Source organism: Bombina bombina, chromosome 12, assembly GCF_027579735.1.
Source record: "Bombina bombina isolate aBomBom1 chromosome 12, aBomBom1.pri, whole genome shotgun sequence".
NCBI lineage: Eukaryota > Metazoa > Chordata > Amphibia > Anura > Bombinatoridae > Bombina > Bombina bombina.
Window position 1 is genome coordinate 92,344,867 of NC_069510.1, and position 25,499 is coordinate 92,370,365.

At 40.8% G+C, this 25,499-nt stretch overlaps 1 protein-coding gene across 2 annotated transcripts in view; it reads left to right on the forward strand.

The window, feature by feature from the left end:
- The window catches only part of SCAI (suppressor of cancer cell invasion), a 573,395-nt gene that overhangs the window by 239,642 nt on the left and 308,254 nt on the right, over window positions 1–25,499 (forward strand). For both annotated transcript variants that reach the window (XM_053695796.1, XM_053695797.1), the window contains exon 5: window positions 4,186–4,284. In XM_053695796.1, the coding sequence (XP_053551771.1) occupies window positions 4,186–4,284 (99 nt within the window). The remainder of the gene's footprint in view (window positions 1–4,185; window positions 4,285–25,499) is intronic.

The window sequence follows — 25,499 nt, forward strand, 5'->3', positions numbered from 1 at the left end:
GGTCTTTTAAGGCTAAAAATAAGCCTAATTTTCGTCCCTTTCGCAGAAATGGACCAGCCTCTAATTCTGCATCCTCTAAGCAAGAGGGTAATGCCTCACAACCCAAACCAGCCTGGAAACCAATGCAAGGCTGGAACAAGGGTAAGCAGGCCAAGAAGCCTGCCACTGCTAACAAAACAGCATGAAGGAGTAGCCCCCGATCCGGGACCGGATCTGGTGGGGGGCAGACTCTCTCTCTTTGCTCAGGCTTGGGCAAGAGATGTTCAGGATCTTTGGGCGCTAGAAATAGTTTCTCAAGGTTATCTCCTGGAATTCAAGGAACTACCCCCAAGGGGAAGGTTCCACAAGTCTCACTTATCCTCAAACCAAATAAAGAGACAGGCATTCTTACATTGTGTAGAAGACCTGTTAAAGATGGGAGTGATACACCCAGTTCCAATAAAGGAACAAGGAATGGGATTTTATTCCAATCTGTTCGTAGTTCCCAAAAAAGAGGGAACGTTCAGACCAATTTTGGATTTGAAGATCCTAAACAAATTTCTCAGGGTACCATCGTTCAAGATGGAAACTATTCGAACGATTCTACCCACCATCCAGGAAAGTCAATTTATGACTACCGTGGATCTAAAGGATGCGTACCTACATATTCCTATCCACAAAGAACATCATCAGTTCCTAAGGTTCGCTTTTCTGGACAAACATTACCAGTTTGTGGCTCTTCCATTCGGATTAGCCACTGCTCCAAGGATTTTCACAAAGGTGCTAGGGTCCCTTCTAGCGGTTCTAAGACCAAGGGGCATTGCAGTAGTACCTTACTTGGACGACATTCTAATACAAGCGTCGTCCCTGTCAAAAGCAAAGGCTCATACGGACATCGTTCTAGCCTTTCTCACATCTCACGGATGGAAGGTGAACAAAGAAAAGAGTTCTCTGTCCCCGTCAACAAGAGTTCCCTTCTTGGGAACAATAATAGATTCTTTAGAAATGAGGATTTTTCTGACAGAGGTCAGAAAATCAAAACTTCTAAGCTCTTGTCAAGTGCTTCATTCTGTTCCTCGTCCTTCCATAGCGCAGTGCATGGAAGTAATAGGATTGATGGTTGCAACAATGGACATAGTTCCTTTTGCACGAATTCATCTAAGACCATTACAACTGTGCATGCTCAAACAGTGGAATGGGGATTATACAGACTTGTCTCCAATGATTCAAGTAGATCAAAAGACCAGAGATTCACTCCGTTGGTGGCTGACCCTGGACCATCTGTCCCAGGGAATGAGCTTCCGCAGGCCAGAGTGGGTCATTGTCACGACCGACGCCAGCCTAGTGGGCTGGGGTGCGGTCTGGGAATCCCTGAAAGCTCAGGGTCTATGGTCTCGGGAAGAGTCTCTTCTCCCGATAAACATTCTGGAACTGAGAGCGATATTCAATGCTCTCAGAGCTTGGCCTCAACTAGCAAAGGCCAAATTCATAAGGTTCCAATCAGACAACATGACGACTGTTGCTTATATCAATCATCAAGGGGAACAAAGAGTTCCCTGGCGATGAAAGAAGTGACCAAAATAATTCAATGGGCGGAGGATCACTCCTGCCACTTGTCTGCGATCCACATCCCAGGAGTGGAAAATTGGGAAGCGGATTTTCTGAGTCGTCAGACATTTCATCCGGGGGAGTGGGAACTCCATCCGGAAATCTTTGCCCAAATAACTCAATTATGGGGCATTCCAGACATGGATCTGATGGCGTCTCGTCAGAACTTCAAGGTTCCTTGCTACGGGTCCAGATCCAGGGATCCCAAGGCGACTCTAGTAGATGCACTAGTAGCACCTTGGACTTTCAACCTAGCTTATGTATTCCCACCGTTTCCTCTCATTCCCAGGCTGGTAGCCAGGATCAATCAGGAGAGGGCCTCGGTGATCTTGATAGCTCCTGCGTTGCCACGCAGGACTTGGTATGCAGACCTGGTGAATATGTCATCGGCTCCACCATGAAAGCTACCTTTGAGACAGGACCTTCTTGTTCAAGGTCCATTCGAACATCCAAATCTGGTCTCCCTCCAACTGACGGCTTGGAGATTGAACGCTTGATTCTATCAAAGCGTGGGTTTTCAGATTCTGTGATAGATACTCTGGTTCAGGCCAGAAAACCGGTAACTAGAAAGATTTACCATAAAATATGGAAAAGATATATCTGTTGGTGTGAATCCAAAGGATTCCCATGGAATAAGATAAACATTCCTAAGATTCTCTCCTTTCTACAAGAAGGTTTGGAGAAAGGATTATCTGCAAGTTCTCTAAAGGGACAGATCTCTGCTTTATCTGTCTTACTACACAAAAGACTGGCAGCTGTGCCAGATGTTCAAGCATTTGTTCAGGCTCTGGTTAGGATCAAGCCTGTTTACAGACCTTTGACTCCTCCCTGGAGTCTAAATCTAGTTCTTTCAGTTCTTCAAGGGGTTCCGTTTGAACCCTTACATTCCATAGATATTAAGTTACTATCTTGGAAAGTTTTGTTTTTGGTTGCAATTTCTTCTGCTAGAAGAGTTTCAGAGTTATCTGCTCTGCAGTGTTCTCCTCCTTATCTGGTGTTCCATGCAGATAAGGTGGTTTTGCGTACTAAGCCTGGTTTTCTTCCTAAAGTTGTTTCTAACAAAAATATTAACCAGGAGATAGTTGTACCTTCTTTGTGTCCGAATCCAGTTTCAAAGAAGGAACGTTTGTTACACAATTTGGACGTTGTCCGTGCTCTAAAGTTCTATTTAGAGGCTACTAAAGATTTCAGACAAACATCTTCCTTGTTTGTTGTTTATTCTGGTAAAAGGAGAGGTCAAAAAGCGACTTCTACCTCTCTTTCCTTTTGGCTTAAAAGCATCATCCGATTGGCTTATGAGACTGCCGGACGGCAGCCTCCTGAAAGAATCACAGCTCACTCCACTAGGGCTGTGGCTTCCACATGGGCCTTCAAGAACGAGGCTTCTGTTGACCAGATATGTAAGGCAGCGACTTGGTCTTCACTGCACACTTTTGCCAAATTTTACAAATTTGATACTTTTGCTTCTTCGGAGGCTATTTTTGGGAGAAAGGTTTTGCAAGCTGTGGTGCCTTCCGTTTAGGTGACCTGATTTGTTCCCTCCCTTCATCCGTGTCCTAAAGCTTTGGTATTGGTTCCCACAAGTAAGGATGACGCCGTGGACCGGACACACCAATGTTGGAGAAAACAGAATTTATGCTTACCTGATAAATTACTTTCTCCAACGGTGTGTCCGGTCCACGGCCCGCCCTGGTTTTTTAATCAGGTCTGATGAATTATTTTCTCTAACTACAGTCACCACGGTATCATATGGTTTCTCCTATATTTATTTCCTCCTGTCCGTCGGTCGAATGACTGGGGTGGGCGGAGCCTAGGAGGGATCATGTGACCAGCTTTGCTGGGACTCTTTGCCATTTCCTGTTGGGGAAGAGAATATCCCACAAGTAAGGATGACGCCGTGGACCGGACACACCGTTGGAGAAAGTAATTTATCAGGTAAGCATAAATTCTGTTTTTATGTTCTCAAAGTATAAACACAACCAACAAAAAGCATTGTCATTGGTCAGTTAAAATCATATTTTGCTTCATTATCTTGATATCCTTTTTTGAAAAGCATATATAAATAGACTCAGTGATTGTCTCACCTTTGTGCATTGCTATTTCTTTAACAATACAATACCTAAAAAATGAAGCAGATTAGATAATAGAAGTAAATTGGAATGTTGTTTAAAATTTAGTCTCTGAATTATGAAAGAGATATTTTGCGTTTCATGTCCCTTTAAACACAAAATGTGTTCCCTATAAATATGTATGCATAACTTTACAATGCACTTTTATTTATTGTTTTTCTACCTTTATTTGTAATTTAACTCTGAAAATTGTAGTTTTTCCCCTGCCTGAGAGGCTGAAGTGTCTTCCATGGAATCCAGATCCCTGACCCTCATTTATGCTGATTGGTTACTGTGAAGGATCTTGTTTCCTTTATTGTCCTTTAAAACTCTGCATTTATATTTTTTGACATGAGAACTGAACACCCAGAGTAGATTTAAAAAAAAATAAAAAAATCCATGGTTGTTTCATTTGAGGTGTAAATACATGTGCTCATTGTGCTCTCTAATATAATACTAACCACTCATTTTTAATCTACTTTTACTTCAGTTTGCGCACATCGGAAACCAGCTACCTGAATGAGGCTTTCTCCTTCTATTCTGCAATCAGACAACGCTCTTACTACTCCCAGGTCACAAAGGAGGATAGGTGAGACTGTACTTAAGAACAATATATGACACCAGTTGTTTAGTAGCATTGATATAAAAACTGTTTAAATCTAAGCTGATACAGAAGCAGGGGTCAAGTCGAGCAGGAACGCATGGGAACGGAGTTCCTGCACTATTTTTTCTGGAGGAATAAGTTACCTCTGGACTGAGAACAGAAATGCTTCAGTAAACACTGCTGCTGCTGGTAGGAGGAGCTGGAGCACAGTCTGGTTAGAGGGATAGTGAGATCCTCTAGTAATGGGCAGTAACACTTCCTGCAATACACTAAATGCAAGCCTGTCAGCGGCCCTGCTGTGTGATTATCCCGCACTGTGTGGAGCACATGGTGCTTACATTTCTGTGTGGCTTGCTCTGGGGTTATTCAGCTCCCCTCAGCAGAAATAGGACTATTGCACATTAAGTGGTTGAGACTCTGTGACAGAGGAGGATTCTCGGGCCCAAAGGCAGCAAATCAACCCTTCATTGGTTCTAATTTGCTTTCCTTAATCAAAATATATAGATTATATTCAGTACATATAAATACATATATTTTAAACAATAATAATTGTGAAGGTTGGAAGTCTTGGTAAGTTCCCACACTTTTTTTGTAGGACTTGACCCCTGTACAGAAGTATTACATACCTAGAGAATGTGTTAACAGAAGTAAATTGGAAAGTTGTTTCAAATGGTATGCTCTATCTCAGTTATAAAAGAAAAATGTTTATAGCAGCAGTACACTACGTAAATTGGAAAGTTTCTTAAAATTGCATGCTCTGAATAATGAAAGTGTAATTTTGACTTTCAGGTCCCTTTATCAGATAGATATTTCCTACTAGTGTTTGTGGACTAAGTACTGTGACTTTGTAAATTTAAAGAGCATTAGGAGGATGTAGATATCTTTCAATAAACCTTAGTATAAATCAGGGCTTGACAAACCCAGGAGCCAGGTAGCCACTGGCTCCTATAATTTTACCCCTGGATCCTAACTTTTTGGGTTATTCTCCATATATTTACAAATACCACTGTCTGGCTCCTAAAAATATGCCCGGCTCCTAAATATTTGTACTGGCTCCTACTGAGCATTTGCAGAAGTGCACCGTATATATATGTATATGCATTTCATGATTGGCTGATGGCTGCTACATGATACAGGGGGAGGGAAAATTGAATTAACTTTGACAAATACACCATAATATACAATGAAATAGCGCTTACTTCAAATTTCAGTTATTCATTTCTACTGTATTTAGTTGTCTTTTTAAGTAAAAGCTTTTTAAACCTAAATTGACACATACAGAACTATGTTATGTAGTTATCTACTTTATACCAGAGGTCGACAAATCTGTTTAAAATTTAGGTAGCCTCCGAAAGTGTGCATATAAAAAGATTGGGCACATTTTGATAATGGAAGTATATTGGAAAGTTGTTTTAAATGGCATGATTTATCTGAATCGTGAAGCTTTCATTTTGACTTTAGTCTAAAAATAGATCAGACAAGGATAAAGTTTTCAAAGTGTGTCTAGAAATCTTGTCCACCTCCAAGGAGTGTGAATATTATACACATATGCTATTTGATTTCACATACACTCTATTTACCACCCTGCATTTACATTAAATAACTCACACACAAAGATAAAAAAAAAGAAAAAGAAAGAGCAAACAAAAATTCTACACTGACACAAATCTCTCAACTTCCAATGTTATCCTGAGTCTTGATTCACAAAGTATGTAGAGCTCCCTCACACAGGATTAGAATAATGACTCCCCCTGTGCAGCACCAATTGACTCATTCATATAACTGCAGCCAAATTTGTTTTATCTGATCCATTTAAGGATGCGGGAAACTGATGTTTAATCAGGGGCTATGACTTGACCGGGGAATTTAAATTTATTAATAAAAGAAGAAAAGAAAACAAGGGCGATGTTGCGATTTACTATACAACAGATGTAAATTCTGTACATCTGTGAGCCTGGCACTGGGTGCTGGACCCCTGCGCGCAACATGTCGCAGGGGCATATGCTATAACATGCTGGTGGTGCTGGCCTGCACTGAGTGACCATGCTGGCTGAGTAACAAGATGTCCAGCTTCCTTCATATCAGTCTAAACATCAGTTATACTTTACCCCATACAGTAACCCCACACACATCAGTTATACTTTACTCCAAAGTATGGGGTAAAGTATAACTGATGTGTGTAGAGGGGTTATTACTATATGGGGTAAAGTATCACTGATGTGTGTAGTGGGAGTTATTACAATATGGGTTAAAGTATCACTGACTGGTGTGTGTAGTGGGGGTTACTGTATGGGGACGGGTAAAGTATCACTGATGTGTGTAGTGAGAGTTACTATATGGGGTACAATATCACTAATGTGTGTAGTGGGGGTTACTATGGGGTAAAGTATAACCAATGTGTGTAGTGGGGGTTACTGTATGGGTAACCCCCACTACACACATTGGTTATACTTTACCCCATAGTAACCCCCACTACACACAATAGTTATACTGTCTGAACCCCATACAGTAACCCCCACTACACACATAAGTGATACTTAACCCCATACAGTAACCCCCACTACACACATTAGTTATACTGTCTGTACCCCATACAGTAACCCCCACTACACACATCAGTTATACTTTACCCCATACAGTAACCCCCACTACACACATTCGTTGTCTGGTTAGAGCTGAGACTAGAGCATCTGTATTTCCTACATGTGATATGATTTGCTAGACAGCACAACCACTGTCTGATTTGCTAGGCAGCACAACCACTGTCTGGTTTGCTAGGCAGCACAACCACTGTCTGGTTTGCTAGGCAGCACAACCACTGTCTAGTTTGCTAGGCAGCACAACCACTGTCTAGTTTGCTAGGCAGCACAACCACTGTCTGGTTTGCTAGGCAGCACAACCACTGTCTAGTTTGCTAGGCAGCACAACCACTGTCTGGTTTACTAGGCAGCACAACCACTGTCTGGTTTACTAGGCAGCACAACCACTGTCTGGTTTGCTAGGCAGCACAACCACTGTCTGGTTTGCTAGGCAGCACAACCACTGTCTGGTTTGCTAGGCAGCACAACCACTGTCTGGTTTGCTAGGCAGCACAACCACTGTCTGGTTTGCTAGGCAGCACAACCACTGTCTGGTTTGCTAGGCAGCACAACCACTGTCTGGTTTGCTAGGCAGCACAACCACTGTCTGGTTTGCTAGGCAGCACAACCGTTAGGTGTTAGTGTTTTAAAAGGTAGAGCTTTCTTATTGATTAAAGAAAATGTGTGGGTACAGTGGCCTTTTAAGTTGCAGTATATTTAACTTCATTTGCAATTCTCGATATGAACTTATTTAATAAAACACAAAAGAAAATAAAGCCGCAAATTATGTGCTGTATCAATCACACAGGTGGGAAAAATAAAATTGATCAGAAAACAAACTTACAAAGGGATTGATTAGTTGGTATAAACCCAATTTAAAATAATTTATATTGAGACTGTACAACGTGTTAGGCCAATACACATTATGGAATCCTGTGCCCTGCATTGCTGCTGACTTTTCATGGCAAGATAAATGACTGCAGAATGATTTATAGACTTGAAAATAATGTTGTGTGATGGGTACAAACAGTGAGGAGGGAGCCATTTAGCTGTGTGCTCACTGGCTTGTAAAGAGACATTGGGCTCAGCTTCCTGCTAGCATATCAGCAGGTGCCACATACAGAATGCTTGCTTTGTGTGACACAGGAATGCAGAATGGCAAATAAGAGGTTTTCAGATTAAATTACCCCTTTCATTTTCAAACCTTTTTTTCACTGGGGTTAGAAAATTGAATCCATCACATGTTATCAGTGTTAACTTCACTCATTCACTGTACTTAATTGTATGCAATAAAAAAGCATAACTTTTGTCTAAGTTTAAAAAAAAAGCTTAGCAATTTAGTATTTATGTAATGTTCCTTGAAATTCAAAGCTCTCTCTTATCCTCTGCCTGCTGGGTATTACTTTTACTTATTTATTTTTATTTAGTGACTAGCCAGCTGAAATAGATTAGCAATTATTATGTAGAGTTTTTGATGGGAAGGAATTTTCTTTAACTTATCTGGCAGTTTACTGCTGACGTAATTGGCGACCGATGCTCATTTTACTACCAAACATAGTAGGGATAGGAAATGGGATTTATTAAAAGAGCAAACCAATACATTTTAAATAATCATACAATTTATCACGATTCCATCTGTAAATTTTATATATTATCTAGCAATTTTCTCCACAGAAAAGTTTGCCAGCCGGGTGGCATTGTGAAGTAACTGGGCGGGGGCATTGTATAACTTTGGGGTAACATTTTTGAGGCTGTGTGGAGTAGGCTCACGTCAACAAGCCTGCCACCACAAACTTAAAGGGACATAATACTCATATGCTAAATCACTTGAAACTGATGCAGTATAACTGTAAAAAGCTGACAGGAAAATATCACCTGAGCACCTCTATGTAAAAAAGGAAGATATTTTACCTCACAACCTCCTCAGCTCAGCAGAGTAAGTTCTGTGTAAAAAGTTATACTCAGCTGCTCCCAGCTGCAGGTAAAAATAAATAAAAAATGAACAGCAGCCAATCAGCATCAGCAGTGCTGAGGTCATGAACTCTTTTACTGTGATCTCATGAGATTTCACTTAACACTCATGAGATTTCATTGTAAACTTCCCTAAACTGAATAGGGAAATAACATGAGAGTGCACGAGGCTCATCCCTTAAGCTGTCCCGGGACAGACATACTAATATGCTGCTTAGAAACCCTTTACAATGGGATGTAACTACTGAGGAACTTTTGAGGTAAAATATCTTTCTTTTTTACATAGAGATGTTCAGGTGATATTTTCTAGTCAGCTTTTTACAGTTATGCTGCATCACTTTCAAGTGTTTAAACATTTGGGTATTATGAAACTGCTTTTTTTTTGCCTCTCCACCACCTCAGTGGTGACGAGATTAATTACCTTGACACTTGCTCATTCAGAGTAATTGACATGCGCTGCACACAATTGTTCATTGTTTAAATTTTGCCATGTGATGCAGCATTGCAAGTGTCAATTGCAGGAAGACAGGTTCACTCTATATTATAACAGAGTGAAGTATTAAAACAAATGTTAGCCCTTCCCTTCAGGTGTTCGCTGCCAGCCCCAGGTCTTCCCAGCCGTATATAATGGATATGTATGTAGCAGACTTTGGCAGCGCTGTACTACTTTAAGGGGCTTGAAACCGTTCACGTCCTCTGCAGATGAGTCTCCAAACTTTGATCACCTCAAAGACAAAAGCTCACAACAGTGCAGCACTTTCCAAACAAAATGGTGGTGCAAATTCAGAGCATACTCACAAGATAGAGGTAAAAAATCAGCCTTTAGGGATTTTATTAACACAAGCTCCACGCGTTTTGGTTATTACAATAGCCTTTTTCAAGAGCACAATAAAAGCAGTATGAAAAACAAGCTGTAATGGCCTAGCAATACAATCCTTTCGCTCTGCCTCCTTCCTCATGGTACACCCATCACCAGGTGTCATGAATCAAGTTTACATCAGGGCTGCTTCTGTCCTTTTCTGTTGCTATGAAACTCTGTGTTATTAATGATTATATATGCCTTTAAGATATCTAACTTTGGCTATTTGTTCAAATTGACAGAAAGAGGCTTCCATTCTAAGTGTTAAAAAATGTATTCTTAATATTTTTCAAGAGATTCAGAAGAATACACTTAATTTAACATTCGAATAAATGAAAAAAATATATATAGTTTCACTATCTTAAAAGTCTCTCTTGGCGAACACATAAACCTCTACAATCTAGCACAATTTAGATCTGTCCGCCTGCAATCATGATAAATTTTCCCCTTTGCAATATTATAGCATGTTATGTAGTTATCAAATGCACAGAATAACTGCATAATTTAACATAACTTGTTTTAATGATAATTTGTTCAACAAAGATTCCAAACATATAATAGTAGCCCACTAAACAGGCCCTGTAGAGAACACTGACTAATTTCAGATACCATCATTAAAGGGACATTATACACTAGATTTCCTTCTTAATATGAAGTGAGTCCACGGCTTCATTCCTTACTTGTGGGAATACAAAACCTGGCCACCAGGAGGAGGCAAAGACACCCCAGCCAAAGGCTTGAATACCTCCCCCACTTTCCTCATCCCCCAGTCATTCTTTGCCTTTCGTCACAGGAGGTTGGCAGAGAAGTGTCAGAAGATTTCGGAGTAGTTCCTTATGGAGGGTAGTACTCTTCAAGATGGGACTGGAGTTTTAAGTAGTCTTGTCAGCCTCTCAGTGAGAGCATTTATGAAAGTTTATGTGAAACCATCCAGACTCATATTAACAGCTCCTAAGCAATCAGCATTGATGAGTTTCGCTGCCTGATTTCTTCACTCATGTCCATGTCAGAAGTGCTGCTACAAGCTGTCAAACTTGAAGCTGTGTTTCTGTTCCATGGCATAGATTCCGGTAAGATCGTTTCATTATTTTACACACATGTTAACAATAGAAGACAGGGTCACAGTGGGACTGCTTTATCTTTATGGAATCAAGGGTTAATATCTCCTAAGGGGGATTATTGAACAGTGTGGTTTCTAAATCATATTTGTTATGTGATTTTTGACTGCTTATGTGTAAGAACATTTGGGCTCTTAGGCTGATATGGAACGTACAGGTTATTTTCATTTTGAGAGCTGCGCAGTTTCTTTATATTAAGCTGGCAAGCTTTTTCCTTAGGAAGGACGGGTCCTGCATGAGCACCATGTGACTGGGAATGGTCACGTTTTTCTCCCCGCTTCCAATTCCTGACCGGGTGTCTGCGGAGAGGAACATTTTCTCTATCTGTCTGGTTCCTAGGAGGTGGTGAGTGCCCCAGCCATTGGGGGTATACGGTGCCAGTTGTTTTTCCTTTTCTATACTTTGATATAGACGAGTTATGGAGGATTCTGATATCTTAGAGGGGGATCCCTCCAATACAGAATTTGATACCTGTGTATATTGTGAGGAGGCCCGGATAATCCAGCCCTCTCAATTATGTTCCGTATGCCGCAATAGAGTGTTCTCATCAACCAATGTTGAGATGTTAGAGACCACTGAGCCATCTGCCTCTGAGCAATCTTCGTCCAGTGAGGTGTGTTCCCTAGATTCTGTTCCTACATATGCAGTTTTCCTGAGTTCCGATCCTCCTTCGCCTGTAAGGGGTTTATTTCCACCAGAGGTTACTACGCAGTTCCGATTGGCCATCTCTACGGCCTTAGCGATGTTACCTATTCCTGCTATGTGTAAGAAAAGGGTTATCCAGGCTCTCCTGCCCAAGGACATTCATGTAAAATAACGATTGTGTCTGATCAGTCCTCTGGGGATGCGGTTCCCTCTGAGGCTTCAGAGGGAGATCCTTCTGGGTCAGAGTCTGCTAACTTGGTTCCTCCGACTGCGTAGGGCTTAGCATTTAGATTTAGATTGGCACGCCTGCGTTTACTTCTGAGAGAGGTTTTGGCAATTTTAGAGGTTTCCAGTACTGCTCCATCAGTTGAATCTCAGTCCAATCTCAGACGAGTGGAGGATGGTGATATTCCTTTTAGTCTTGTTTTACTTTTTGTTTTATCGTGGCAGTATCCTGCTTCCAGATTATACAGTAGTTTCTGGGTCTTGGCCTTTCTGGGTTTCTTACCTTTGTCTGCTAATAGACTTGTAGGGATTTTCTTGTGTCTTTTCGATCCTCAGCGTTGGATCTAGACCTGATTTGCTGGTGTCGACAACAGAGTTGATCTGGATGCTGGTTTGTCTTAGGGACAGGGATTTTATCTACCCTTCCTAGCAAACTGTAGGCTTAGAATTGAATCCTGCTGTGGCAGCTTTCTTTAATGAGATCTTGCGGACTTACCCTGTGGGTTATGCCCTCCAGCCCCCTCCTGGTCCTTGTTGACACGGGTGCGGAGAGTGATATACACAGCCGAGACTGTGACTTTGGCATGGTGTTGGTGAATCTGTTTTAACAGATTTACATGGATTACCGGTAGGGGAAATAATTCCCAGTGTTCCGTTGAGATCTCCCTGTTCTGAGAATTTTTTCTCTTAGTTCTCCCGGGGCGGTTTTTGACCTTGTCACTTTCGTGTTCATGGAGAGAGAGTGTCCTAGGGAGGACCGTAGGATGGGAGTTTCCTTCCGATTATTCCTTTGGTTCCTCAGCCAGCATTCTGCTAGGAGGATTTGGTTTTCGGGGTTCGTACCAGTTGGGAAGACCTTTTTTTGGAGAAGGAGAGTTCCTCCTGCTAAATGGGGGGTCCCGTGTTTGGGCTTCCTTGTTTGTGTCTATGGTGGGCGGAGGCCCACGTCGGTCTTTGCCAGCGACCCTCTCTATGAGCGTACTCTTCAGGATCGGTTGTCCGCTACGATTATTCTTTGCTCGAATGTTTGTATAGGGGAAGCTGATCAAGCTTTCAAGGCGTCAGTGTTGGCTCCACCGCTTCTGTAGCAGAAGGGGGTTTGAACCCAGATGGGGCTCCGGCCTTTTCATCCTGAATATGCTAGACATCAAGCATTCCTTAGAGGTTTATTTTAAGCTTCTCTTTCGGCCGTGTAACTCTTTGTGGTGGATGGTCGATCCTAGCAGGAGCAGGTGTCAGTGAGACGGTTTGCTCCGTTTATATCTAGAGTTGTGTCGCAGTTTAGGGGCTTCGCCTCCAGGGGCCTTGTTTTAGGGATCTGCTGGAACAGGGTCCTTGTGTTCATCTCAATCTGGACTCTCAGAGGTTGACTGTGTGAAATTGAACTCTTAGCCAAGAGAGGTTTTTCTGAAAGAATTGTTGATACTCTCGTCCTAGCTCATTGGCTGGTGTATCGTTGCATCTATTATAAGGGGTGCAGGACCTGCTTCTTCTGGTATGTAGAGCGGTTAATCTCCTGGCATAAGGCCAGGTTTTCCAGAATAATTTTTCCTTTCTCCAGGATGCTCTGGAGAAGGGCCTTCTGTTAGCTCCCTTTCGGGACAGATTTTGGCCCTATCTGTTTTTTTGCTCAAGAGACTCTCAGAACTTCCAGAGGTCCAGTCTTTTGTTCGGGCTTTGACTAGATCAGGCCAGTGTTTAGATCTAGTGCTCCTCCTTGGAGTTTACATCTTGTTCTAAGATTGGCAGAAGGCTCCGTTTGGGCTTATGCATAGAGTTGACCTTAAGATTTCTGTCTTGGAAGGTTATTTTTTATACTGGATATTGCTTCAGCGCACAGAGTTTCTGAGATGACTGCCTTGCAATGTGAGGTTCCTTACCTAGCTTTTCACGTGGCTAAGGCTGTTCTCTCTGGGTTAGGTTTTCTTCCTATGGTTGTTTCAGATCTCAACATCAATCAGGAGATTGTGGTCCTTCCTTGTGTCCTGTTCCTTCTGCTTCGAAGGAGCGGTTATTTCATGACTTGGATGTGGTTTGGGCCTTGAAGTTTTTTCTTCAGGTTACAAAGGAGTTTTGTCAAACTTCTTCCTTGTTTGTGTCTATTCTGGGAAGCGTGGGGGGCAGGAAGCCTCGTCCACTTCCTTGGTTTTCTGCTTGAGGAGCATGTTCGCTTAGCTTATGAGTCTGCGGGACACAAGCCTCCTCAGAGGATTAAGGCTCATTCAACTGGAGCTGTGGCTTCCTCTTGGGTCTTTGAGAATGAGGCCTCTAGGGATCAGATTTGTGGGACAACTACCTGGTCTTCCTTAAATATTTTTTCAAAATTTTTCATATTTGGCGTTTTTGCTTCGGTAGAAGCAGCTTTTGGGAGAAAAGGTTTTGCAGGCTGTGGTGCCCTGAGAACAGGGTCCGCCTCTCTTTTTACCCTTCCGTTTTCATTCAGTGTCTAGAGCTTGGGTTTCCCACAAGTAAGGAATGAAGCCGTGGACTCTCCTCATATTAAGAAGGAAAACATGAATTATGCTTACCAAATAATTTCCTTTCCTTCTGTATGAAGAGAGTCCACGGCCCCAGCCTGAATTCTCTGTTGGGCGGACTTAAATTTGGTTTTGTTCTTCTGGCACCATTTATACCCTGATATTTCTCCTACTGTTCCTTGTTCCCTCGGCAGAATGACTGGGGGATGAGGAAAGTGGGGGAGGTATTTATACCTTTGGCTGGGGTGTCTTTGCCTCCTCCTAGTGGTCAGGTTCTGTATTCCCACAAGTAAGGAATGAAGCTGTGGACTCTCCTCATAACGAAGGAAAGGAAATTATCTGGTAAACATAATTCATGTTTGTTTTTTTTTTGCATATATGTTTTGTAGATGATCCAATTATATAGCCCACCTGGGTGTGTTTTTGTAAAAATTAAATAGTTTTGCTTATTTTTAAATAACATTGTGCTGATTTTCAGACTCCTAACCAAGCCCCAAAGTTTTAGATTTATACTGATGTCTACAGACTTCCGATTGCTTCTGTTTGTCTAATGGGTTTTTTCATATGTAGGGGAGGGGGGAGGTTCTGCTCTCAACCCCTTTCAGTGGGTGTCCCAGGCTAATCTCATCAACAGTGCTAAATTGGGAGCTTCTAAGTAAGTTTTTAAAAGGATTTATACTGGATTGTTATATCAGTATCTTTGCATATTATTCTTTATAGTATTGTGTATTACATGCAGTTAAATGACAATTGGTGTGTACTTGTCCCTCCCAAATCAGCCCATTTTAGTTTCAGAACCTGCATTGTGCTTGCTTATTGGATGGCTAAATGTAGCTACCAATCAGCAAGCCCTATCTAGGGAACTGAACAAAAAATAGGCCAGCTTCAAAACTTTTATTCCTGCTTTTTCAAATAAAGATGCCAAAAAAATTAAGAAAAATTGATAATAGGAGTAAATTAGAAAGTTGCTTAAAATTGCATGCTCTATCTGAATCAGTAAAGAAAATATTTGGGTTTACTATCCCTTTAAAATTTACATTGAAGCGTTTGTTTTTTTAAATACTTACCTTTTCTTTCCTAAGATATGGTGAGTCCACGGCATCCTCAATTACTGTTGGGAATATTTCTCCTGGCCAGCAGGAGGAGGCATAGAGCACCACAGCAAAGCTGTTTAAGTGAATGTAAGTTTTGATGCAAAAGTGCCCGGCTTTTAAAAATTCAATTAAAAACAGGGGCACTTTAATTCATCAAAATTTACATTTCACTTGTTGTGAAAAAATACTTACCTTTTAAACTTGACAGCTGCTTAAGCTTTCCCCGGTCGTCGCAAGCCATTTCTGAAGTCAGAAATGATGGATGGGTCATCCTCCAATCACGGCTTCCCCCCCCCCCCCACAGGGGAATCAGTGTCTGATTCAACACCGTGATTGGAGGAAGCTGGATTCCTCATTTTAGACCCAGGAAGAGGCTTTGCGATGGGCGGAGGAAGCTGGAGCGGCTGTCAAGATTAAAAGGTAAGTATTTTTTCACAATACAAGTGAAACCTAAATTTTGATGAATTAAAGTGCCCCTGTTTTTAATCGAATTTTTAAAAACCGGGCACTTTTGCATACAAATTTACATTCACTTTAAGTATCACTCCCCTTCCCACAAACCCCAGTCATTCTCTTTGCCTTGGTGCATGGAGGAGGTAAAGCTTTGGTGTCTGAAAAAATGTGGATTTCTTTTACTTCAAGTAAGATTTTAATAGTTTGAAAGCCAGAGTAGGTTTACTCTGATTTTTTCTTTCAAGATTGGGTCTAGCCGTACTCCACGTTAGTCTCTTCAGTAGGGCAGTGGTGGCTTTAAAGCAGTTAGGAACTTGTGAGGTGGGCCTTCCTGCGTTTTCCTAACATTTTTGCTGCCCAAGTACAGAATGCCAGAGTAGGTTTACTCTGTTCTTTCGTTTTTTTCACAGGTCCCTGTAAGGAGTGGCATCCTTTCACACTGTGTGAACCGTCTGACTGCCGGACGGCTAGATTGCAGGTAAGTGCTTTTATGTCTTCTGGGTGGGAGACTAGCACTTTAAAGGGCCATGATACCCAAATGTTGAAACACTTGAAAGTGATGCAGCATAGCTGTAAAAAGCTGACTAGAAAATATCACCTGAACATCTCTATGTAAAAAAGAAATATATTTTACCTCAAAAGTTCCTCAGTAGCCACATCCCATTGTAAAGGACTTCTAAGCAGCAAATCAGTAAGGGATTGAGCCTCGTGCACTCTCATGTTTCCCTATTCAGTTTAAGGAAGTTTACTATAAAATCTCATGAGAGTTAAAGGGACAGTCAAGTCCAAAAAAAACTTTCATGATTTAAATAGGGCATGCAATTTTAAACAACTTCCCAATTTACTTTTATCACCAATTTTGCTTTGTTCTCTTGGTATTCTTAGTTGAAAACTAAACCTAGGAGTATCATATGCTAATTTCTTAGACCTTGAAGACTGCCTCTAATCTGAATGCATTTTGACCACTAGAGGGCATTAATTCATGGGTTTCATATAGATAACATTGAGCTCATGCACGTGAAGTGACCTAGGAGTGAGCACTGATTGGCTAAAATGCAAGTCTGTCAAAAGAACTGAAATAAGGGGACAGTCAGCAGAAGCTTAGATACAAGGTAATTACAGAAGTAAAACGTGTATAATTATAACTATGTAGGTTATGCAAAACTGGGGAATGGGTAATAAAGGGATTGTTTCTTTTTAAACAACAAAAATTCTGGTGTTGACTGTCCCTTTAAGTCGAATCTTATGAGATCACAGTCAAAGAGTTCATGACCTCAGCACTGTTGATGCTGATTGGCTGCAGTTCATTTCTTCATATTTTTTTTTACCTGCAGCTGGGCAGCAGCTGAATTATAACTTTTTACACAGAACTTACTCTGCTGAGCTGAGTAGATTGTGAGGTAAAATATCTTCCTTTTTTACATAGAGATGCTCAGATGATATTTTCCTGTCAGCTTTTTACAGTTATGCTAAATCACTTGAAACTGATGCAGTATATGAGTATTATGTCCCTTTAAGGATCCCTGCTTTAATTTTGGGGACAAATAGATCCTTAATAGGATTCTGAATTAGGCAGTATGCAGGCACTATTTAAAGGGACACTGAACTCAATTTTTTCTTTCATGATTCAGATAGTGCATGAAATTTTAAGCAACCTTCTAATTTACTCCTTTTATCAATTTTTCTTCGTTCTCTTGCTATTTTTATTTTAAAAGCAGGAATGTAAATCTTAGCAGCCAGCCCATTTTAGGTTCAGCACCATGGATAGCGCTTGCTTATTAAAGGCTTACATTTACCAACCAATAAGCAAGCATAACCCAGGTTCTCAACCAAAAATGGTCCGGCTCCTATGCATCAAATTTCTGCTTTTTAAATAAAGATAGCAAGAGAACGAAGAAAAATTGATCATAGGAGTAAATTAGAAAGTTGCTTAAAATTGCATGCTCTATCTAATTCACGAAAGAAAAAATTTGGGTTTAATATCCCTTTAACCCCTTAGTGACCAGACCACTTTTCAATTTGTTGACCATCTGGGACCAAGGCTATTTTTGCATTTCTGCGATGTTTGTGTTTAACTGTAATTTTCCTCTTACTCATTTACTGTACCCACACATATTATATACTGTTTTTCTCGCCATTAAATGGACTTTCTAAAGATATTATTATTTTCATCATATCTTATAATTTACTATAAAAAAAAATATAAAATATGAGGAAAAAATGAAAAAAAATGCACTTTTTCTAACTTTGAGCCCCAAAATCTCTTACACATCTACAACCACCATAAAATACCAATGCTAAACAGTTTCTAAATTTTGTCCTGAGTTTATAAATACCCAATGTTTACATGTTCTTTGCTTTTTTTGCAAGTTATAGGGCAATAAGTACAAGTAGCACTTTGCTATTTCAAAACCATGTTTTTTCAAAATTGGCGATAGTTACATTGTAACACCAATATCTGTCAGGAATCCCTGAATAACCCTTCAAATGTATATATTTTTTAAAAGAAGACAACCTAAGGTATTAAACTTGGGGTATTTTGACTTTTTCATGCAACCATTTTACCACCAATCTATGCCAAAGTTTGGGGGGGGAAAAAAAATAATTTGATTTTTTGACAAAATAGCAATTTAAGAATACATTTACTGATAATATTAAGGGTTACTGCCAAATAACACCCTCATATGTCTTCAGCAGCATCTCCTGGGTACAGTGATACCACCCATGTATAGGTGTGTCGGGTTCTCGGGGGGCTAAAAGCTCTTATTTTTAGAGAGCGCATTCCAGTTTTTCAACTTGGAATTTTCACATCGGTCATCATGCACCCATGTCCTATTTGGGACATTTCTGAATCTGGCCAATGGAATTTACCCCCATCAAACCATATATTTTTGAAAAGTAGACACCCTAGGGTATTTCAAATGCTGGTATTTTAACACTTTCCATGCACTAATTCAACCACCAGTCTTTGTCAAACTTTTGGGTAGTCATTTTTTTGTGTTATTTTTCACACACATTGTACTTTAGGCATGGATTCTCAGTTCCTGTTATGTGTTACTGCCAAAAAACACCTCAATATGTGTTCAACAACATCTCCTGAGTACAGTGATACCACCCATGTATAGGTGTGTTGGGTTCTCTGGGGGCTAGAAGGCCTTATTTTTAGGAAGCGCATTCCAGTTTTTCAACTTGGAATTTTCACATCGGTCATCATGCACCCATGTCCTATTTGGGACATTTCTGAAGCCGGCCAATGAAATTTACCCCCATAAAACCATATATTTTTGAGAAGTAGACCCCCTAGGGTATTTGAAATGCTGGTATTTTCACACTTTCCATGAACTTATTTAACCACCAGTCTTTGTCAAACTTTTGGGTAGTCATTTTTTTGTGTTATTTTTCACACACATTGTAATTTAGGCATGGATTCTCAGTTCCTGTTATGTGTTACTGCCAAAAAACACCTCAATATGTGTTCAACAACATCTCCTGAGTACAGTGATACCACCCATGTATAGGTGTGTTGGGTTCTCTGGGGGCTAGAAGGCCTTATTTTTAGGAAGCGCATTCCATTTTTTACACTTCCCATTTTCACATCCCATGCACCCATGTTCTATTTAAGACATTTCTGAAGCCGGCCAATGTAATTTACCCCCATAAAACCATATATTTTTGAAAAGTAGACATCCTAGGGTATTTCAAATGCAGGTATTTTAACACTTTCCATACACTAATTCAACCACTAGTCTTTGTCAAACTATTGGGCATTCATTTCTTTGTGTTATTTTTCACATACATTGTACTTTAGACATGGATTCACAGCTCCTGTTATGTGTTACTACCAAAGAAGATACCAATATGTGGTCACCAACATCTCCTGAGTTCAGTGATACCACCTATGCATAGGTTTGGTGGCTTGTTTGGGCGGTGCAATGCCAAATGTCTGACATGTGTTTGGGATTTTTTTTCACATTTAACATATTTTCTTTGCCTATCGTCTTTTTTGGGGGTCTTTTAACATACCCCAATTTATTTGTTTTCCATAAATGTGATTATATTTAAAAAGTTGACCCCCCAAGGTATTATACATGGAGTGGTTTGATGACTTTGATGCAACCGTTTTAGCCCAAAAAATTTGAGAAAGTATATGGTGGTAATTTTTCAATTTTCATTGTTACAGACACATTGCTTTTTTACTATGATTTAGGAGAGACTGTTGTAAGTTATTGCAAAAGAATACTTCAGGTTGTTTTCTGCAAGGCACCCTGAGTACACCTATGCCCCCCATGCATAGGTTTGCCAGGATTTTGGGAAGGTTATGTTACATGATTTTAGTTATTAAAAATGAGAGTATTTCTTCTGATAGGCCTATCTTTAGTTTGGGGCCTATCACATACCCCACTTTTATTTATTGCATTCAAAGTGTATATTTTTTAAATGTTGACACCCCAAGGTATTGTATATGGTGTGCTTTGATGCCTTTGAAGCAACCGTTTTAGCCCAAAAAATCGGAGAAAGTGTATGGTGGTAATTTTTCAATTTTCATTTTTACAGACACATTGCTTTTTGACTATGATTTAGGAGAGATTGTTGTAAGTTATTTCAAAAGAATACTTCAGGTTGTTTTCTGCAAGGCACCCTGAGTACACCTATGCCCCCCATGCATAGGTTTGCCAGGATTTTGGGAAGGTTATGTTACAATTTTATGACTTGTGATTTTAGTTATTAAAAATGAGAGTATTTTTTCTGATAGGCCTATCTTTAGTTTGGGGCCTATCGCATACCCCACTTTTATTTATTGCATTCAAAGTGTATATTTTTTAAATGTTGACACCCCAAGGTATTGTATATGGTGTGCTTTGATGCCTTTGAAGCAACCGTTTTAGCCCAAAAAATTGGAGAAAGTGTATGGTGGTAATTTTTCAATTTTCATTTTTACAGACACATTGCTTTTTGACTATGATTTAGGAGAGACTGTTGTAAGTTATTACAAAAACATACTTCAGGTTGTTTTCTGCAAGGCACCCTGAGAACACCTATGTCCCCCATGCATAGGTTTGACAGGGGTTTTGGTTAAAAAAAAACAGGCCCAATTTTAGAAAAAAATAGAGTAGTGAAATGTAAAAATCTGGCACAGTAAAAGTAAAAAAAACATCTAACTGTAAACATAACCAAAAATATATATATATATATATATATATATATATATATATATATATATATATATATATATATATATATATATGTAACAGCAAATGTATTTATTTTTTTAAAAATTGACCATTGTATGGTACCGCTTGAAGCAGTCCCCAATGCAGAGTGCAGGCTGTCCAGGGCAATCAGGACAGTGATATATGGTGTCCCTTCTCTTCCCCCTCTTGGTACAGACTCTGCATTTTTTTTGTGGTTTCTGCTTTGCGGCAGTAGGGGGGATTTTAAAAATAAAATGGGTAGTCCCAACTCTGCTCTCTCCCATCACCGCCCGGGGAGCAGGTGCATCATGGTACAAAATCCCCGTAATAATCTGGAGCTGAAACTGTAAAAAAGTCTTTTTAACTCTGGGGTTTGCTTTTTTGAACAACAAAAAAGCGTTGTGGGTTGCAATCTGCATTAGGTAAATTGCAACCTTTTTGTACCAGGCCCTTGTCTTCCGCATAATTAGGTAGGGCTGCAGCAGCTGATCAGCCAGATCAACCCCACCCATATGCTGGTTATAAGACTTGATGCACACTGGCTTCCTTATGATCTCAGCTCTGCCACGTACAGAAACCGCCACCGTCCTCTCTGTGTGGATGGTGGTAAGAAGGTATACATCCTTCTTGTCTCTGTACTTCAGTGCCAACAGCTCCTCTTGGCGCCGAGCTGAGGTCTCCCCCCTTCGTAGCCGGGTGCGTACAAGCTGTCCTGGGAAACCTGCGCGGTTCTTTTTAATTGTACCGCAAGCTACTGTATCAAAGCAATACAGTAGCTTGAACAAAAGGACACTTGCATAAAAATTGTCTAAGTACAAGTGATACCCTTTGTTCATTAGGGGTAATATCAGGTCCCAGACAATCTTGCCAGTGGTTCCCATATGTTCTGGGCAACCTGGAGGGTCAAGTTGGCTATCCTTTCCCTCATACACCCGGAAGGCCTGAGTATACCCATTCTCGCTGTCACAGAGCTTATACACCTTTACCCCATATCTGGAGCGCTTGGAAGGAATAAACTGCTTGAATCCCAGCCTTCCCTTATACTTCATTAGGGATTCATCAACACATATATTCCTTCCAGGTGTATAAGCCTCTGCAAACCTGGCAGAAAAGTGGGTTATCAGGGGGCGGATTTTATACAGCCTGTCAAATTGGGGATGCTCCCTAGGGGGGCACAGGCTGTTGTCGCTGAAGTGCATGAAATGCAGAATCATTTCATACCTCTTCCTCGACATAATCTGGGAGAAAATGGGGGTAGAGCAGATGGGGCTAGTACTCCAGTAGGAGCGAATGGAGGGTTTCTTTATGATGCCCATCAGCATGGTCAATGCCCAGAATTTTTTTAATTCTGGCACATTGATGGGGGCCCATTGCTGCTTTGCCAAATATGTTCCAGGCTTTGCAGCACGGAACTGATGGGCATATAAATTAGTTTGGGCGACAATGTTCCCCAATACATCATCGCCCAGAAACACTTCCAGAAACTGCTGGGGGCTAAAACCTGCCACATCTATATTTATGCCAGCATTTGCTGTGAAGGGTGGGATATCTGGCCTCTGGAGATGAGGTGTTACCCACTCTTCAGCAGCAATGGCAGCAACACGCCTCCTTCTGGCAGGGGGGCTAGCAGGGGGGCTGGTAGGGGGTCTAGCAGCCACAGATACATCACTATCAGTTGAGACTGCATCTAGTGATGTATCTGAGCATATGGCAGGGTCAAAATTGGGGTCTGAGTCAGACATAGAGGCATCTGACTCTGACGCAAGGATGGCATACGCCTCCTCAGCACTATATATTTTCTGTGACATTTTTGTATCTGTCACAGAAAAAATGTACTAATTTTTTTTAAATTAAATTAATTAACTAAATAAACTAGCAAAAAAGTACTGCTATGCTACTGCCAGTGATTTATAGCGATCACTGGCAAGCTAGGGGTTAATGGCTCTGAAAATTAAATTAAATTAACTAAATGGTTCTGAAAAGAGCCTCTGGATTTTTAAAAAATTACAACAACAAAATTAACCCCTAAAAAAATGCACCAACGGCAAAAAAGTACAACTATGCTACTGCCAGTGATTTATAGCGATCACTGGCAAGCTAGGGGTTAATGGCTCTGAAAATGAATTTAAATTAACTAAATGGTTCTGAAAAGAGCCTCTGGATTTTTAAAAAATTACAACAACAAAATTAACCCCTAAAAAAATGCACAGGCAGCAAAAAAGTACAGCTATGCTACTGCCAGTGATTTATAGCGATCACTGGCAAGCTAGGGGTTAATGGCTCTGAAAATTAAATTAAATTAACTAAATGGTTCTGAAAAGAGCCTCTGGATTTTTAAAAAATTACAACAACAAAAAATTAACCCCTAAAAAAATGCACAGACAGCAAAAAAAAGTGCAGCTATGCTAATGCCAGTGATTTATAGTGATCACTGGCAAGCTAGGGGTTAATAGCTCTGAAAAGAGCCTTTGGTTCTATATTTTTTTAACAAATAAAATAATTAAATCTCTCTCTGCAAAAAAACAGGTCTCTCTCTCTCTCCAACAAAATCGCAAGTGAGGAGAGGGAGGGAGATCCACACTGATCAGTGTCAATATTTACAAATATTGACATGATCAGACAAATGGGGTATTTTATTATTATTTATTTTTTTTGGGTGGGAGGCTCAGATTGGGTGACCCTAGCTTGCCCCTATGATGAGGCAGGCTAGGGACACCCCCAGAGGCCCCATGATGCACTGGGCATCGCCATCTTGGATGCCTAGTGAGGGGGGAGGGGGTGAGCTATTTAGGGCTTTTTTTTTTTTTTTTAACTTTTATTTATAACTAACTAAGTGCCTCGACCCACCGAGGCACTTAGCACACAAGCAGAGCATCGGAAGCGTGTCCGATCGCTTCCGATGCTCTGAAACACTGCCGGGCTCCACGTGGAGCGAAACCGGAAGTGATCACTCGTGGGGGATTGATCAATTCGGTCCCGGCACTCGGGAACAGTATTGCAGGATGCCTAGACCTCAAGGCAAGCCTGCAATACTGTTAGAGCAGCTGGAAGCGATTTCGATCGCTTCCAGTGCTCTGTTAAACCGACGACGTATGCCATACGTCCTCTGTCGTTAAGTGCTTTTTTTTTTGAGGACGTATGGCATACGTCGTCGGTCGTTAAGGGGTTAAGTATGTGATTGGAGACTAATGGGTTAATCCTTCATATGGTCACGAAGGAGTTAACCTTTTGTTTCAGTATAGCTCTGTATTTTATTAAGAAATAGTCTTCTTTAATATAAAGGAGCTCCCTGATGACCTTTATTGGCACTGAGGTAATTGTTTCTGTCACTGTACACATGCGGTTATGGCTGCCACTCTGTGTAATTATAGTGGTTTGTCTAATCTTCTCTAAATCGTAAGTGGTGGGCGGAGCTTAGATGAGCGGGTCTACACGCGCTTTCTGTGTGTCGCAGCTCTGATCGCATGTAGCCCTTCCTTCCGCTCCTATCTAATACCGGAGCGGTGTTAGCTGTGTGTCAATCGCAAGAGGGAGTCCAAGGAGAACGTTCTCACTTAGTTCCTCTGCTCTCCTGATATCGGAAGGGGCAGGTAGGCACCTCGGTTTAGCTGAAGTGTGGAGATGCATTGTGAGGGTTAGCTATAAATAGAAAACAGCTGCCTGTATAAATTTTTCTATTACCGCTGAAGGGGGAAATTTAAAGTAACAGTTTTTCCCTATAATTCATGTTTATTTTGCCTTAAAGTGACTGTACTACATTTTAACTTTATATACAATTTTTATTTTTCATTATTTTTTGTAGACCATGTCTGACTTGGAGCAGGAGACTGCTCTGATGAATTTGTGCCTTTTGTGTCTAGATGTCGTCGTGTGAAGAAGAAATTAAAATGTAAAGATAGGTTTTTCTTTGCTGAGCCTGTTGTCTATCAGGATTTCTCCTTTAATGTCCCTAGCCTCTATGGCGTCACATACAGTGCACTGCAGTTCCTCGCAACCTCCTGGAGGAGTTTATTTGCAAGCAGAAATTGCTGCCCAGGTATCCTCTGCGGCATTAGCTGCCATTCCCATGCTACAGGGGAAACGCAAGAGGAAAATTGGAGATTCAGATAGTAAGGTGTCTGTTCCATCTTCTGCTCCCGAAGTGGCCCGCCCTCATAACTCTGATGAGGAGGATACGTCGGTAGCCTCTGAGGGTGAAATCTCAGATTCGGACAGTATAATTCCTTCATCTGATTCTGAAGTTGTATCCTTCATGTTCAAGCTTGAACACCTCCATGTGCTGTTAAAGGAGATTTTAGCTACTCTGGACGACTCCGATACTACTGTCGCTGTCAACCCTAGGATATTTAGTAAACTTAATAAATATTTGATGTTCCTTCTTACATAGAGGTGTTTCCTGTGCCAGACTGGGCTACAGACATCATAGCTCAGGAATGGGAGAAGCCTGGGATTCCTTTTCCCCCGTCTTTAAAAATATGTTTCCTGTTGCTGACTCCATTAAGAAGCCATGGCAAATGGTGCCTAAAGTGGAAGGGGCCATTTCTACTCTAGCTAAGAGAACTACTATTCCTATTATAGATAGCTGCT